Source organism: Hemitrygon akajei, chromosome 29, assembly GCF_048418815.1.
Source record: "Hemitrygon akajei chromosome 29, sHemAka1.3, whole genome shotgun sequence".
Lineage (NCBI taxonomy): Eukaryota > Metazoa > Chordata > Chondrichthyes > Myliobatiformes > Dasyatidae > Hemitrygon > Hemitrygon akajei.
Genome location: NC_133152.1, coordinates 11,627,353 through 11,646,211, shown reverse-complemented (window position 1 = coordinate 11,646,211; position 18,859 = coordinate 11,627,353). Strand labels below are relative to the sequence as shown.

The window sequence follows — 18,859 nt, the reverse complement described above, 5'->3', positions numbered from 1 at the left end:
TGGTATTCAGTGAGAGTGTAAAATCGTGTTAACACAATATTGAAAAAAAAGGTATTGTTTTTTCTTGTTAAGACGAAACATCAGTGAGTATTTACTGCAAAAGTAATTAAACCTCACTAACATTGTTCAAATTATTGTTACCATGGGGATTTTTAGAACCCATTTCAGTCCATATTATGAATACTTGCTGACAGTTCAAAAAGCAGATGGAGTTCATTTACAAAAGTTCTATTCCTCGCTACAACTTAGCAGGTTGCATCATTGCAGTTTGAATAATTGTTCATTATTCTATCAAGATGTAAAAATTTTTGGAATTTTTGCTCAGTTTATTCCTTATCATCTCACAAAAGATCCCTCTGTAAAATTTCTTCCATGATTTGGGCCCTGTCCCTATATGGTTTTGGAATCATGGTCTAGTGAGCTTCCCAGCTTAATACACACATTAATTCAACAGCATGCTCCCCAGCTCGGAGAACTTCTCCTTCCAACATGCATCTCATTCGCAAGGACCATCCAATGGAGTAACCATCACTGGAAAACCATCTAGTCTGGGCATTTCCATAGTTGAACACCCTTTTCAGTACTATATTTTCCAGCAGCCTCAGGGGCTCCCCAGTCAGATGACCAAACTTTGTCGACTGGGATACCCAATGTGTGGAAGAATTCATTGTGTAACAGTCTATGCAATGTGCAGGACTGTCTCTGTGTTAATACTGCTCATGTAGTGAGAGTATGAGAGAGGTCTATGTGTCACATGTGTGCACGTCTACAGTATTATGTTATATAATAACAAATAGGAGAGTTTAAATTTTTTGATCAAATTTATGAGTGAAGTCCTTTACTGTTGTTGGGGTGCAGGGAAGATGAACACCAACTATGGAGTGCAACTAGCAAAGGTTCCAAGGCCAATCTGATTCTGAACACTTTGGGATACTGATTTCTTTCTCAAAGTTCATTTTAAAAATAAGGAAGACATTATTTAATGTAGCTTTCCATTCTGAAATCGAAATGGGCACATGTAGAGACCATTGCTTGGATTGTTGTGGAGATGTGGAGGGTTGAAATGGGTTCTTTTGGGTTAACAAATTAATTCCTATGTGTTTTTAATAATTAGCCAATTGATTGACATGGAACTTGAAAAAAAGGTGATCAAAGGCTATATTTGATATTCATACTAACACTAAATAATATTTTATATAATTTTGCTTAATATCTTTTTCTCTTTTACCTATACATATCCTTGGTTTTCAACTAGTGGATTAAATTTTCACTTTTAACTAGAATAAAGAGCAGTTTATACTTCCCATTTTTATAAAACTACAGTCTGCATTCCAAACAAAATCCATTCAATTATCACCTAACAGTGATGGTGAACATCTACAAGTTGTTTTTTTGAAGAGTGAGTCTGTTGTGTAAATACACTAACGTTGGTGGAAGACATCTCTGTTGGGTCCCTGTACTAGGGCACCCAAATATGTCAAGGAAGTGAAATTGAAATGTGGTACCCCAAAAGGGTAAACAGCTAAGGAACTAAAAATTGAAGTCAACAAATGAATGATAATTCATAAGCACAATATTTTCCTTCTGCACAAATGTATTATTTAATAATGGCCAACATCTTAATGAATTTTTATGGAAAATGGGAAAGAAGGTGGTTCAATTAGCTTTGTAATCTTCATTGAAGTTTTATTGACATGAAACAGGTCCCAGTAGCATCTGCATTGAGGCTTCAATATTCAGATTCACCCATGCATTTCATTCGCTGCCAGGCATTGGGCTTGCAAACTCCAAACTTCTTGCTGTTGTTGTTGTTATAAGATCTCACTTTTCTGCCTGCTTTAATTGATCATGCTGGTGTGCTCATCTGTAGGCACTGCTCAACCACCAATGCTCTTCAATGCTCTACAGAAACCATGCTTCCATCTTTGGCATTCTCTAGTGCAAAATATTTTTTAGAGAGAGATTATGGCAACTGGGGAAAGTGACAGGGAAGATACTGCAGGTCTATAAATCCTTAGAGACACATGATTCAATGGCATTGACAAACGTATATATTTAATGATCAAGAGGTGGAAAGACGTTGGTTAGAAAGAGTGTATGAGAAAATGGTTAGGGTATGACACTGTTCTGTGACTACATGAGGCCAACACACAAAAGTCTAACTCTAATACTCCCCATTACCTGGAATGTGTGTGCATGGGTCTGTGCGCGCACACACTCACATGCATACGTAGGTGCATTGGTCTTTTAACAATAGATGGAACAAAGCATAATTTCATTAAGTAGATTTGCCTGGGTACTAAGCTTAAAACACAGAATAATTTCTTTCACAGACAGTCAGCTCACACGGGGATAGCAAATGATTGATCATCTCAGGAGCTCTATCTGTGTTGCCTTTGTCATTATAAGCAAATCAAAGAACAGAGTTGAGCAAATTAAGATAAATTTCCCAGCATTTTTATTGTGAACAGGTGTGGAGGGATTTTTAGGCCAGTGTTTGGGATAATTTTATTTTGGGAGGAAACTATTGTTGTTTTGGGTGTAAGCTGGAATTTTCCCTCAGATAGCTGATCCATGGAAGTGGCTGATCCTGATTCTTCATACTCAAGCTTCATTTCTCAGTCTGTACACAGCTAATCTCTTTCATATGGACAATACAGTTATGTAATCGAGTGCTGTATATATTGACCCTTACGGGTTGCTGTCAAGCTTCCCCGTGTGTTACAAACCAAAAGTAATGTGAGAGGGCGTTCTGGGTAGATGACTAACAAGAAACATAAACAGCTGTACATTTGTTCCTCGTCTCTCCATCTCTGTGTGTTATCCACAGCCACCTGGCTTCCCAGTACCACAGACAGGGCAACTGGCGACGAGTTGACAAGCCCTCACGCAATATTTATTGTTATCGCTCCTTCAGCAGGAAAAATCCATGTGCAATGTTGGCGCTGTGCAATGTGGGTGATTGAAAAGTCAATGGCCAGTGAAGAGCTCAAGGGGCAAGAACAAGAATGGGATGGTTAAATAGAACAATTAAGGGACAGAGAGACACACAGATAAGACCAGTTAGCTTTTCTAGAACATGATTGTGTTTGAAAATGGCAACAATGTTTGGAACTATGGGGCTGTATGACCAGCTGCAGAGCAATGGGGTTCATATACTGAAAGATTTGAATATTTTGCACTGGCAAATCAAAACTTCAGATGATATTCATATTACAACTTTTCTGACTGTGATAGGTGCAAAAGCATTTGATTTATTATCCAGTCTAGTCCAACCTGCTAAGCTTGGCAATAAGCCCTATGATGAGATAGTTATAATTGTAAAGGACCACTCTCACCTAAACCTTTGATTACTGCTGAGGGGCTTAGGTTTCATAAAAGGAATCAAGAGGAAGGCAGGTTGATTTCACAGTTTGTGGAGGTGCAGAGGCAACTGCCTGAACCCTGTGGTTTTGGGCAGTTGCTGAATAACATGTTACATGATAGACTCCTATGTGGTCTGTGGTCGTGAGGCATTTCAGAAATATTTGCTTACCGAAGACAGACTGACATTGAGATTAGTACATCAACGGGCATGGCAGCTCAAGAAGCACAGCTATTAAGTACATCTTCCCAAGTCCATAAAGTTTCTGCCAAAATTAAGAATAAGACTCCTATTGGCAGACAATGTTACTGCAGTGGCAAAACTGGGCATCGAGCAAAAGAATGCTGATATAAGGATTTAGATTGCTGAAGCCGTGGAAAAAAGTGACTTATTGAACGTGTATTTAAAAGTAAAATGACACTAGCAACCAAAAACACTATGCTAAAGAAAAATGACTATTGGAGGAACAAAATGAAACATGGGAACAAGATAAAATAAACTGAGTGACCCTCACTCTGTCGTTGAAGAAGCTTTGCATGTTTTATCTGTTTCAGGACACTAAAGCAGCTATTGGGTTGCATGGGGCCACATTGAGGATGTAGGTGGACTGGTGTACTGCAGTATCGCTGGTGTCAGAGATAGATTACAAGGAGAAATTGCAGCATCCGATTACAGAAGGGGGCAAGGGTGACTTCAAAGATTTAGTCTGGTGAGGTTGTTCTAGTGAGGGGAGCAGTACCGACTGCAGTGGAGATTAACGAATAGAGAAAGAAACTTGCACTGTACATTGTTAAAGATACTATAGTTATCTGGTACTTCTCTGCTTCTTCTGATTGGAGCAGCTCAAACTTATCTGCGCAAAGTGCACCTGATTCGTGGGGACACTGGTTTACAAGAGGTTTTGAAGAAATGGGGAAAAGTATTCAAAGGATAACTGAGCAAAATGAATGGAATAACTGTTGGTCTGGCTGTTAAGCCTGACACAACACCTATATGCCTGAAGCCAAAACCTGTTTCATATCCTCTCAAACCAAAGGGAGAGGCTGAATTGGAAAGACTGCTTCAAACTAAGATATTGGAACCAGTGTGTGTAGGTAAATGGGCAACTTCAGTGGTTCTTGTCCTAAAAAGAGATGGGTCTTTAAGGTAACCATTAACCAGGTTCTTAAGGCCTCTTCCCCCCATTAATGAAATTTCTTCAGGATTGGCCAGAGGACAGACTTGTAGCAAATTTGACTTTTGTCAAGCATATTTGTAGATGCCTGTGGAGCTAGAGTCATAGGAACTGTTGACCATAGTGACTCACAAGGGAGTGTTCAGATACTGAAAGCTTCCACTTGGCATTACCTCGGTTCCCGTACTTTTTCAGCAAGCAATGGACCAGATCCTGAGTGGGTTGACTGGGGTGCCATGCTATTTTGATTACTTACCCATTACTGGGGAAAAAATAGCATGTATACCTACAAGCCTTGAATGTTACACTACAAGGACTCAAGGATATGGGCTATGAATCCAGAAGGACAAGTGTGAGTTCTTTTAACCTTGGATTGAATATTTGGACCATATGATCTACAACTCAGATCTTCACAAAGCACCATTAAAGGTGAAGACAGTCATGGAGGCTCCATCACCACAAAATGCAAGTCAATTAAGATCTTTCTTAGGCTACTAACGTACAATGGAAATTTTTTCCTAACCTAGTTGGCATTCTGAAACCAGTTCATGAGCTTTTAAATAAATCAACACACTGGCAATGGACAGATCACTGCGAAGAGGCTCTTAAAAAGGCCAAACCAGCTTTGTCACAATCTGAAGCACTCACGCACTTCAACACTCCATTGCCCATACGGTTGGCCTGTGATGGATCATGTGTGGGGGCAGTTACCTCACACATCATTCTGACAGGTGAAGTGCATCCAATCGCTTTTGCATCAAGGACATTAAGAAAGGCAGAAAGCCATTATGTCAAGACTGAGTGGAAAGTTTTTGCAATTGTCTTTGGAGCTAACGAAGTCCATCAATTCCTCTTTGGTCAATAGTTTGCATTACTGACAGATTGCTGCCCATTGATAACAATTTTTGGTCCTAAGGCAGCCATTCCTTCCCTGGATGTCAAATGATGGCAACATTGAGCTCTGTTCCCAACTGCACATTGGTATGACATGAGACACAGAATATCTGAGCACCGTTCGAATGCTGATAGACTATTCAGACTTCCCTGTGCTGTTGCAGCTCTAGAGCCATCCCCAAAACAGATCTTTTACTTCAAGGAAATAGCACAGCTTCGATAACAGTGGCACAAGTGGAGAAGCACACATGAACTGACCCTGTTCTATCTTAAGTGGTAATTCACAAACGGAAAGGAGAGCCAACCATAGTATTGAAAAACTACCATGCTCAATGGACTGTTGCCGTTCCTCCACCGCTAAGAAAGCAAATGCTTGACGAGCTACATTCAGGGGACTGTGGCGTAGTGCACATGAAAGAAATCACACACAGCTACTTACGGTAGCCAAGACTGAATGTAACTATTCAAGAGAATGCCCACATTGTCAGCGAGTGAGGAATGTTCTTCAAATGTTCCTTTGCATCCATGGGAATGGCCTGAGGAACCGTGGCAAATGATTCACACAGATCTTGCAGGACCTGTAGATGGTTGCATGTTCTTGGTTGCAGTAGACGGACACAGCAAATGGCCCTAGGTTGCCATCATGAAGAGCACAGCATTTGAAAAATATATTGAGGAGATACATTCCATCTTTAGCCATTTTGGGGCTTCCTCAACAGCTTGTAAGTGTCATTGGCCCACAACTCCAGACTGAAAACTTCAAGGCATTTATGGAAGCAAACAATGTTCAGCACATCAAGGCAGCACCGTATCATTCAGCCACTAATGGCTTTGCTGAAAAATTCATACAAACAATGAAGCATGCCCTCAAGACTTCAGTGGGAAATGGATCTCTCAACCAGCATCTTCAGCACTTTCTTGCTGACATACCAGAACACACCTCGTGCCAGCACCAAAGTGCACTAATGAAAATATAGCTTTGCACCTGGCTTGAATTGCTTAGACCTCCAAACACAAAATAGATTGTGCTAAATGAACAGAAAACCCAAGCAGAGACACATACCAAGGCAAAGTACAGAAGTTTCACAGCAAGAGCAAGAGTATTTGCCCAGAACTACAGTGCATCTCTGGAACAAAGTGGATACCTGTGATGGTGGTGGCACAAACTAATCCTGTGTCATACACAGTGAAAACTAGCAACCACAATAGCTCAAGAAGACATGTTGATCAGCTGTTGTCCACTTCTGCGGCTATTGAAAACCAACACAAACTGACCAATCTCGATCCAATTTTAGAAATGGGACAGGATTCTGAAACAACTGCAGAAACTCTGTTAAGACCAGATTACACAGCCAGTGCTCCGCCATCGCCTGTGCTCTCTGAGGTGTCCCCTACTGACAATGCAGTACCCAACCCAAGATCTACACATACACCATCAAGAGATAAAAATAACTTTTATCTTCTGCCGTCAGCCTCAGGTTGTCGGCACCCTCACAAGAACAGGTGGCCTCCAGACAGATTGAATCTCCATTTTAGTCACTAACCCTCAGCACGTGGGGCAGAATAATCCCCAGGGTTAAACAGGGGAATAGAGGCAGTCTATCCTCTTTCCCTATTTTAGAAAAAGAATGTTTTTCTGTTGTTGGTTGAATCTGATAATTATTCCATTTAATGTTATTTGTTCAGCAGCTGGTCTGTGTTTTGGAACCTTTAAGGTAAAGGCAGAGGAATATATTATGTATTCATATATATTTTGACCCTTACAGGTTGCTGTCAAGCTTCCCTGTGTGTTATGTACTGAACATAATGTGAGAGGGCATTCTGGGTAGGTGACTTACAAGTGAAATAAACAGCTGCACATTTGTTCCTCACCTCTCCGTCTGTCGTGTGTAATTCACAGCCACCCGGCTTCCCAGTACCACAAACACGACCTATACAGTAACTACCGTAGTCTCAAAGGGGGATGGATCTGTGTTTTACAGCTAGATCTGAGATCAACTCAACCAAATGTCATGTGACAACCTAAGTTAGCATTATTGGATAAAAATATTTTTAAGACCATATAGGAAAAGAATTAGACCATTTGGCCCATCGAGTCTGCTCCTCCATTTCATCATGGCTGATCCATTTTTCTTCTGAACCCCAATCTCCCATCTTCTCACCGTATCCCTTCATGCTCCGACAAATCAAGAATCTATCAACCTCTGCCTTAAATATACCCAATGACTTGGCCTCCACAGCCACCTGTGGCTACAAGTTCCACAGATTCACTACTCTCTGGCTGAAGAAATTCCTCTCCATCTCTGTTCTAAATGGACGTCCCTCTATTCAGAGGCTGTGTCCTCTGTTGTTCGACTCCCCCAGTGGACAGCCTAAATTAGTATTATTGGATAAAAATAATTTTCTTCTCTGTGCTTTAATTTAGTCTCCAAATCATTTCAGTGTGTGAGCAATACTTTGTAGGTGATCTGCACAGTTAATATCAGACTTGTTAGGTGACTGAAGGGATCAGAGCAGGTTTAAACCCTAATTAACATTCCTCTTATGGGTTCTTGCCTGGGCTCTGATTCAAACTTAACACAGAGGATGCTGCAAACTTGCATTAACATTTCACATACATAAGAATTGAGCCTATAACTGGAGACAATGAAACAGTTACTCTTAAGCAACCAGCAACTTGGTCCGTACCCAGTCTTTACTTATGTCTGGGATATGGTTAGCAAGGTAACGTTATGGCAGCTACGGATAGATTTTATGTAAGACTGAACCGCCTGTAGTATCTAATGGTGTTTGTGCTATTGTATTCCACACCCATACGATATGGTAGCGTGGTGGTCAGCACAACGCTTTACAGTACCAGCACGCGGGTTCAATTCCCACCACTGCCTGTAAGGAGTTTGTACGTTCTTCTTGTGCAAGCGTGGGTTTCCTCCGGCTGCTCTGGCTTCCTCCCACAGTCCAAATTAGGCTAATTAGGCATTGTGAATCTTCCTGTGATTAGGCTGGGGTAAAATCGGGGGCATGCCAGGCGGCATGGCACGGACAGCCAGAAGGGCCTTTTCCACTCTGCATCTCAATAAATAAATAAAATACAACAATCCAAGTTTTGAAACATTCAGTGTAACACCTCCCTTATTTGTGCATTGCCCATACATTAGCCATAGCATCCCGGGGTCAGGGAAGGGGTAAAAATGTTACCTGATGTTACTTTACCTACAGTGAAAATAGGAACACGAATGACGTCTGACTGGCCCTGCAGGAAACCTGGGCACTGGAGTGAGACTTGGGAGGAGACAGATGTTTGACATGAATCTTTGGAGGTCAGAGCAGGTGATTTGAATTTAGATAAAGGAAACGGGCTAACAAAAAGAGAATTGCTTACACCTGTAGATTTCATTCCTGCCCCATCACCAGGTTAAAAGTAACTTCAAAAGCAATATTATTTTTCAATATTAGTTGAGAAAGCATATAGTCCTTCCATGTACCCTTAGCTAAGGACCATTTATTCTACCCTGGAAAACATCTGTTGCTGAATGAAAACTTATCACACAGCATAATTTATAATGAGATAGTCGTGTGATCTTAAAGTAAAACCCACAGTTGTCATGGCTAGGAATCATATTCAAGACAACAACAGCATCGGTGTACAAGAAAACAATGCAAAGAGCAAGTTATTCAGTCTTCATAGGCCGTACACAGATCTTCATCCTTCACGTTTGATGTTGCGATCTGTGTCCCACAGCTCGAAGTATTTTCACAATACAATTAAAGAAATAAAAGTGACAGAAAACATCAGTAGAAACTTAAACGTTCTTTGCACCTCAGAGGGTTAAAATGATCTCTCTGCCATTTTATAACTTGATAAAAACAGCAATGAAGTCTGAGAAACTATCAGTTAGTCCGTCTGAGTGTACAGCATGTTTAATAGTATGAGTTTTGGAACGGCTGACACTGTCTGCATTTTAGAACTTAACTTCCACCAAAAGCCAATCAGAAAACTAAATGAACAGACTTCTAGTTTCATATGATATTTGCAATTATTCTCTCTTTGACAGGATGGAAAATGATCAGTTCTCAGAATTTTCACCTTTCATTTGGGGACTAAAAGTGACAGAGTGTTCATGGTGACGGCAATGTGGTCAACATGTATGGCCATCACATTCCTCCATCATATCACTACCAAAACATCTGCCTCCACTCCAGACACTGTGCTATGGACTTAAAGACTCTTGGAAGTTCAAAGCCCATCAGTTTCTCCAGTGGAAGGAGCTGGACAGAATGTTAAACATCTCCCCTGCAGGAATGTGGAAGAATCACCCTGGTATGTTCTCTCAGGGGTTGGGTAGATTCTTAACCTCACTTCAAATGCTTTGGGAAAACAATTCAGGACTTAAAGAGGATTAGGAAATAAATCAAAAATATGAAGACTTTAAAGATTAACTCTGCTAAACACGATATACACTCTGCTTTAAGTGGAATATACTGAATTCAAATTTCTCATCACTGCCCCAAGACTTAATTTTAGCAACACACACTACTTTAGGAAATATCATTTCTGATTAGGGTCCCATTTACATAAAGAAGAAATATTATTTCTCCAGGACAAAAAATATTAAATGCTTCTCAAAGAGTTAAGTACTGTTAGTGGATCGTACCAGCCTGCAGTCTCTAAGTACGTGGCATCTAATGGCACTGTTGGTAGTGGATCCGAGTTCATGAGATTGTATCTCCACCATAGACACTTCTGAAAGGTTATCTGTCTTATCGGAATTTGGCTGCTGTGTAGTTCTCCTCACCCAACATTGCATGCCATTCCAGTTCTGGCAAACGGTCAAGTCTTCAATATTTCTTCCACGCTTTCTTCTTCATAAAATAATGTTACTTTATTGGCATCCGCACTTACAAAAATAAACAAGATTCTCTTCGCTCCCTGTCCTACGGGTGTGCAAAAAAAAGTCGACATCCGTGTGTTTTACAGATTCACCAGTGGAATCCTGAGAGAGAGAGAAAGAGAAAAAATATTGTTTTTGTGAAGGGAAAATTAACCAGATGAAATTTAACCAAACCCATTTCCAATAAGTTTTATGTTAGTTGTTCTAATCAGTAAAACATAACATGCTGAAAAAGTCTGAGAGAATGGAAGTATTAGGATATAGCTCTTGCTACAGATCTGTGGGACATTCTTTTTAACACTAGCTACATTGAGAGATTACAAAAGACACCAAACAATCAGCAGGCCAGGCAGCACTGCTGGAGAGAAAAACAGTAAGTCATGAGAACACTGAGATGCTAAAGGTAATCAACATTTAAGCAGGTAGATAGGGAGAATGGAATGAATGTCAGATCAAAAGCAAATGGAGAATTCTGTAGTGGAATAAGTAGAACAGAATCATTTGGCACCAGGAAAAGCTTTATATACAAAAAAAGGATGTTGATGAGGGGTGAGTGTCAAAGTGGAGACAACAGTGTGGTGTGGGTGTAAGCATTCTGATTGGCTATGAAAGGCACAAGTGAAGGGTGGAGTCTTGTCTTTGATGTTGGGTTTGCTGTAGAGACTGACTTCAAGAAGAAGTGGGGTCAGGTTACAGGGCTTCTAAGTGAATTTCTAGTGCTGTGAAGCCTGTTCTGTCCAGACTATACCTGGAAATCCAGAAGTCCAAAGCAACAGGTCAGGAAGGATATCACACTACACCTGGTTCTTCAACACTTGTAGCATTTACCTCAGAAGGCCCATGGAGTCCTTCCTCAAAGAGTTGAATGTGGAACATTATGAACTAGAACTCTCACCTCCATCCTCCTGGACAGTTATTCACACCGTCGGCACCCTAGAGTTTCTATTTAACTCTCAAATGGGTCTGAATATCACCTGCAGCATTATTTTTTCTGTTATCATCTCATCCTCACAAGCTCTGAAACCCTCAATAACAACTACACTACTTTGATATTTATTATTTCCTTCTGAGTACCAGCACAACTTCTAAAATGGAGATTTACCTCTCCTATTGACCAAATTCTGTTGTCTCATCCCAACTCTACACCATTTTCTTTACCTCAGAATCAGGTTTAATACCACCAGCATATGACATGAAATTTGTTGACTTTGTGGCAGCATTACAATGCAATACATAATAATAGAGAAAAAACTGTGAATTACAGTAATTATATAAATATTAGTTAAATAAGTCATGCAAAAATAGAAATAAAAGTAAGTAGTGAGATAGTGTTCATGGGTTCAATGTCCATTCAGATGACAGAGAGGAAGAAGCTGTTCCTGAATTGTTGCATGTGTGTGCCTTCACAATTCTGTACCTCCTTCCTGATGGTAGCAATGATATCAAGGCATGACCTGGATGAAGGGGGTCCTTAATGATGGATGTTCCTTTTGAGGCATTGCTCCTTGAAGGTGTCCTGGATACTACAGAGGCTATTGCTCATGACAGAGCTGGTTACATTTTGAACTCTCTGCAAATTACTTTGATCCTGTGCAGTAGCAACCGCGCTCCCCCCGCCATACCAGACAGTCACGCAGCCAGTTAGAATGCTCTCCACAGTACTTCCGTAAAATTTTTCACCTGTTTTTGGAAACATATCAGATCTTCTGAAACTCTGAATGTTGCTGCCATGTGTTCTTTGTAACTGCATTGATACTTTGGGTCCAGGTTAGATCCTCAGAGATATTGACACCCAGGAATCAGAAGTTTCTCTCTCTTTCTACTTCTGATCCCTCTATGAGGACTAGTGTGTGTTCCCTCATCTTACCCTTTCTGAAGTCCACAATCAGTTATTTGGTCTTACTGATGTTGAGTGCAAGGTTGTTGCTATGACACTACCCACTACTCAAATAGCTGATATATCTCACTCCTGTGTGCCGTCAGCACAAGCACCCTGGCTGTCACTAAATTCTATTGGTTTCTCTCTCTCCAAGCACTTTGGCTTCAAATTCCTCTGAGAGCTCACTCGACCCTACTTATCTAAGCACACAAAGATAATTAGCATTGGGAAGCTGGATAAGACCAATAGAGAGAACATGGAACATAAAACTGCATAGCAAAGTTTGGCCTTTCACCGCACAATTTTGTGCCAACTTTTAACCTACTCCATGACCAATCTAAACCATCACTTTTTCACAGGCTGTAACCCTCCATTCATCTTTCATCCATATGCCTATCTAAGAGTTTCCTAATGTAACAGCCTGTACCACACTATCAGCAGTGCATTGTAGGCACCCACCACTCTTTGTGTAAAGAACTTACTCTGATATCTCTTCTAAACTTTCCTCCACTCACCATAAAAGGATGTCCTCTGATACTGGTGCCCTGGGAAAAACAGTCCAGTCTATTAATGGCTGATATAATCTTATGCACCTCTATCAAGTAGCCTCTCACCCTGCTTTACACCAAAGGGAAAGGGGCTAGTTTGCTCAACATTTCTTCCGAAGCTGTGCTCTCAATTAGTGGAAGCAACACGGTAAATTTCCTGGGCATCTGGTCTGCCAACACATCCTGTCACATACTGGAGAAATTCATTGGCCTCTCTCTTCTCCATCACACTTCTGCTGAGAACTGGAGCAATTTCGACCATTCTGAGAAATACAAAAACTTACTCAGATCACATAAATCCGTGGAGATTAAATAAAAGTGTCGGTTTGCTTGTTCACCTTTGGAAGGGAATTTTCCTTTCCATCCATGAAAAATACATCATGGTCTGATACGGCAATTCAAATGCACAGAAATAAAAAAGTAGCAGAGATCAGTGGACTGTGCCCATTACATCATGGACATCTCCCAACCACTAGGAGTATCTAACGGAGGCAATGCCCCAAGAAGGCAACACTACCATCAAAGATCCCTCCTATCCAGGCTAATCCATCACCCTGCAGCACCTGCTAGCAGGAAGCGCTGAAGCCTAGAGTCTTACACCACCAGATTCAAAAATAACTATAAATTGTTTAAGGAACTCAGCAGGGCAGGCAACATCAATAGAAAGCAATAAACAGTCAACGTTTCAGTCCAAGTCTAGATGCTGACTAGCCTGATGAGTTTCTCTAGCATTTTTGTGCATGTTGCCTTGGATTTTCAGCATCTGCAGATTTCCTCTTGTTTGTGAAGAACAACTACTTCTCTTCAACCATTCAATTCTTCAACCAACCAACCCAATCCCAATCACTCCAGTTTAGCAATATTACAATCACTTTGACCACTCTGCAATAAAATATATATTCTTTGTTGTTCTAATTGTGCTCTTTCTTGTAAAAAATATGTATAATTTACATTTAATTTTTATTTTTCTTGTGAATATTGCTTTTATGATGCTGCTACAAGTAAACTTTTCAATGCACTTGTCCATTCATGTATCAAAATCAGAATCAGTTTTATTATTACTGACATGTTATGAAAATTGTTTTATTTGTGGTAGCAGTACAAGGCAAAACAATAAAAAAAACTAAGTTAAAATAAATAAATAATGCAAAAGAGCAAAACAACTATTTATGTATTGTAACATATCCTAATTTTATAGTGCTTATTCATATGATAATAAAATCAACCTGACTTTGACACTATGAAAGCCCAAAACCACATGAACTGTTTTCCTCCATACTATTTCCAAGTATACACTGATACAGAACGCAGTTCTACAATTCAGTTCAGTGTGACAAAAGCATTCGATTTTCCCTTTACGTACACTGGTCACATAAAATATCCTTGTGGTCTTTAAGACAGTCTATTCAAAATTAGTAGCTTGGTGATAACACTAATAATGACCTTCTCGATTAAGTTCTGGAAATTCTCCAATGGCTAAATCGGTGTCAGGCATATAGCCCCTATGGACATTTGATTTATCAGTGACCTGAGGAGACATCAGTGACATCAGTGAAATGAGACTGGAAGTTCCAAACAAATCCATTCAATTACTGGACTGCCTTCCAAAAGAGGTGGAACACAACCATGCTTGGTGAAAAGTTGGGCATCAGCATATCAAACCTGGGCGTTGCAGGATTCTGCAAAGAACACTTAACTAGCTCATTGCCTATGTGATGGCTAGTTATAAATGGTAAACTTTCATTTATATGAGACCTTTTGTTTTTAGATCTCAAAACACTTGACAACCAATAAGATACTTCTGAATTATATTTCTTTGTGTTAAACCTGAAAGCAAGTACTACCAGGCACAAGGACAGCTTCTACCAGTCCTAATGAAGGCTCTCGGCCAGAAATACCAACTGTTTACTCCTTTCCATAGATGCTACCTGTCCTGCTTAGTTCCTCCAGCATTTTGTGTGTGCAGCTTTTACCATGCTGGTGATGGCTCCCTAGTACAACAAGATGGGCTCTTAACCTCGCAATCTACTTCATCATGACCTTACAACTTATTGTTTACTTCCACTGCACTTCCTTTGTAGTTGTCACACTTTACTCTGCATTCTGCTATTGTTTTTACCTTGTTCTACCTCAATGTACCAGTTAATGATTTGATCTGTGTGAATGGTGCACAAGAAAAACTTTTCACTGTATCTCTGTAGATGTGACAATAGTAAAGCAATTTTAATTGCAATAATCCAGGCTGCGCAGAAGATCAGAAACACAAGAGTCTGCTGATGCTGGAAATCTGGAGCAACACACAAAAGCACTAGAGGAACCCGATGGCTCAGGCAGCGGTCTATGGAGGGAAGTGGACAGGCTGCATTTTAGATTAAGACACTTCTGTTCACCTAAACAGTCGATAAACTTTACAGAGCAAGCTTCCAGAGTAGTAATGTGATCATAATCAGACTATTCTGAGCTGTAAACAATGTCGGTGGTGAGTTTTAAGTGCTTGATACAGTAATGTTCACACATTGTACCTGCTTTCAGTGTTCAGCTCTGGTGATTTCAGAGAAATCAAATTCATCAATAAAAACATATCCTCCTGTAGTAGGAATTTGTTGAGTGCATCCAATCCAAATTTACTGCTTAAGGGATATTGGCTTACTAATATATATTTATTAGCAAGCTGAAAAAGAACTGGGCATTGGATTAAAGCAGAGTTGTGTTATCAAACAGGTTCCTTAGTTTAGGAGCCAAATGACTGCACATCTGATTGTGCAGCATACTGTATTCATTATGTAGTGGATTGTAAGCTGATAGAAGCATCTCTGGCAAGTGTGCCACTTTTCCTCACCAGCCAGCCATTTTTATGCCATAACTGGCCCTTCAGTGTGTTGGATTTCCCTGATTACGAGCTGGACAATGCAGTTAATTACAAACGTTTGCTGCAGTGTTGAAATAATTCATTAGTTCCTAGCTATGGGTCAGTGACAACATCTCACCTCATGTCGGCCCTTCTCCAGCAACTTGAACAGGTAACGTATATGTGTCAATATTCCAGGGGTACAGGTTTTTAGCCAAGTTTTAAACCAACTATTTTTACATATGAATGTGAGAAATAGAGACAGGAGTAGGTCACCTCAACCTTCAAGCCAGCTCCATCATTCATCTAAACTTTATCAATTTTCTATCTCAGTAACATGTCCCGGCACATTCACTTAACCCTTGATTCTCTTAATGCCCAGAAATCTATAGATATTTGGGTAGAGAATCTCAAAGGTTCACCATGTTTTGGGTGAGATGTTTCTCCCAACTCATTCTTCAATGACCTGCACTTTTTCTCAGCCCTGAGTTCTTCAGTCAGCTGGAGTAAAAGATTACACAGAGTCATTTGTTACAAACTCAACCTGCTAGTGGGCATACTGTTAAATATTTGCTCCAAACTTCCTGGGACTGAACAGTCTTTGAATTCACATATATTTGGATTATTAGTATCAATACTTGTGATTTTTTTTGTGTACCTGTTGTATTTTCAATTGCTATTTTATGCAATATTTGAAGTGACAATATAAGACTTATAAATCATTAATTGGTGAATATCCCTAACAATTCATACACACAAGAAAGTCTGCAGATGGTGACACAAAATGCTGGAGGATCTGAGGACCTCAGCAGCTTAGGCAGCATCTATGGAAATGAATAAATAGTCAATGTTTTGAGTCTTATGGACTGAAAAGGAAGGGGGAAGGTGCCAGAGTAAAAAGGTGGGGGGGAGGGGAAGGAGGCTAGCTGGAACGTGGTAAATGAATCCTGGTGGGTGGAGAAGGTCAAGGGTTTGAGAAGAAGGAATCCGATAGGAGATGACAGTGAGCAAGAGGAGCAAAGTAAGAGGAGGGGGGCACCAGGGAGAAGTAATATGCAGGTAAGAAGAGGTAAAAGGCCAGAGTGGGAAATAGAAATAGGGGGAAATTTGTTTACTGGAAGGAAAAATCAATATTTATGCTATCAATTTGGAAGCTACCGAGACAGAATATAAGGTGTTGCTGTCCTCATCTTGGCAAAAGGGGAGGTCATGGACCAACACATTGGAACCGGAATGGGAAGTGGAATTAAAATATTTGGCCACCGGGAAGTCCCGCTTATGAATGGAGAGGAGGTACTCAATGAAGTGACAATTGTAATCATTGGAGGTTGAAGAACAAATACTTACCTTCAACCGTTCGTTCTTGAACCAACCAGCAAAACCTCATCGCTACAGATTAGCATCATTATGACCACTTAGATCACTTGGCATTAAAATTGACTTTTTTCTTTTAATTGTTTCTTTCTAGTTAAAATTGCTTACGGTTTAAGGCTTTTCTTGTGAATGCTGCTTATATAAGCTTGTGTTATGATACTACTTCAAATAAGTTTTTCATTGCAGTTATGCAAATGGCAATAAAATTGACTTTACTCCTTGAAGAGTCATTTGCTTCATATTTGGAATTTGGTTGCTTTCTAGCTACATTTAATCAGATTGATGATCCCCAACTAATGTTTAATTTGAAGACTTCTGATAGTTACATAATAAGATACCTGGCTTACATGGAGCTAACTTAAACTTTAAAATATGCAAAATATTTTACACTTTAGAACTCTCAACCATTATGGTATCTTACATAGTAACTCAAACTCCGATCTGAAATAAAGCAGAAAAAGCTGGAAAGACTCAAGTAAGAAGGGATGCAGTTCATATTTCAGATCTGGAACCCTTCTGCAGAAAGAGAAACAGGATCCTTATCAGAACAGGAAAGAGAGAAAACACATTAATTTTCAGTAGGAAAGAAGACAGAGGAGCAATGGATGCAACAAAGAGAGCAAACACAGACAAAGAAATATAAATGGATCCCAACTGCTGCATTAACTGATTAAGTTTCCCCCTCTCAGACATATTCTTCTTCTTGTTCTAACAATCCCTCACTCACCTTCTCTGCTGCTAAATACTAACTCATTTTCTCCCTTTCCCAGTTCTAATGAGGACTCCAGGACCTAAAACCCAGCTTGATCTGTGGAGTGCTCCCAAGATTTTCTGTTCCAGTCAGAGTTAGGATTGAGAAGATGTGGCAAGGATTTATTTGGATGCTGTTTGGCATAAGAATACACAGAGAGATTTTTAATTGTTAATCATTATAAATTTTGAAGTACATCATCAGGTGGAGAGTAAACATTGGTCCAGAAATTTATTGGCAAGCTAAGGGATAATTTTATGGAGTACAAATGGCTGTTTTATATTGTGGGACCCAATGGCATGTTCGTTCTCAGTTTAATGATGCTCAGTTATTTTTACATTTACCATTTACTCACACTACCTGGAGGAACATTTTCCATTGATAAAAGATTAATACCTCATTTTTATTCAGTTTTTCTATCAGCAGAACACAAGCACAATATTACATTTAGTGAACTACACCCCTGCTTTTTAAAGTCTGATGGCATTAAAATGTGACAACAGTGTGCAGTTAAAACAATTAAATATATTTTAGTCAGTCTTAACAAAATATAGGAAAACCTTTATTTACATTTGAATGGTCTTCAAGAGTGGTACTCCATGGGGCAGCAAATAGGGTACATTAATTAATGTACAGCATAATTCCACTGTAAAGCAGTTTCAGTTCAAAATGGCAAAGTCAAGTAAGTATTGACAAAGTGGAAGTGAAAGTGCCATTTCACTGATCCAAAATACTCATATGATAATTTAAACATCCTTGGTAGATTTGTGATGGTTAAATCCTAAAGTGAAACACTTTGAATTAAAGGTCATTCCCCTTTAAGGCAAATGAATTAGAAACTGACCCTTTTGTATAATTTGGCTTTTGAGCAACTGCATATAATGTGATCATGAAGTGATCGGTAATGGCTGTGGTTAATTATCAGAGCTGTTAAATCACTAATTTTGATGTGACAAATGGAACAGATGGGCTTTATTGTCGCTTCTATATATTAGAATATATAGTGCATTTATGACCTGTTAAATGTCCATATACATCAGATTCATTGAGGTGCATCTTTTATTCTTCTTATATAAATAGACATCTATTGCACTCAGTGAATAAAACACCTACTGCTCCATTGCTGCCCACATAT

At 39.7% G+C, this 18,859-nt stretch overlaps 1 protein-coding gene across 3 annotated transcripts in view; it reads right to left on the bottom strand.

Annotated features, from left to right (window-relative positions):
• Positions 1–263: 263 nt before the first annotated feature.
• ajap1 (adherens junctions associated protein 1) overlaps positions 264–18,859 on the bottom strand; it is a 299,903-nt gene continuing 281,307 nt past the window's right edge. For all 3 annotated transcript variants that reach the window (XR_012096654.1, XR_012096655.1, XM_073031684.1), the window contains one exon: positions 264–10,426. Coding sequence is in view for 1 of the 3 variants with exons in the window: in XM_073031684.1 (XP_072887785.1) it covers positions 10,405–10,426 (22 nt within the window). In the remaining 2 variants the exon portion in view is untranslated. The remainder of the gene's footprint in view (positions 10,427–18,859) is intronic.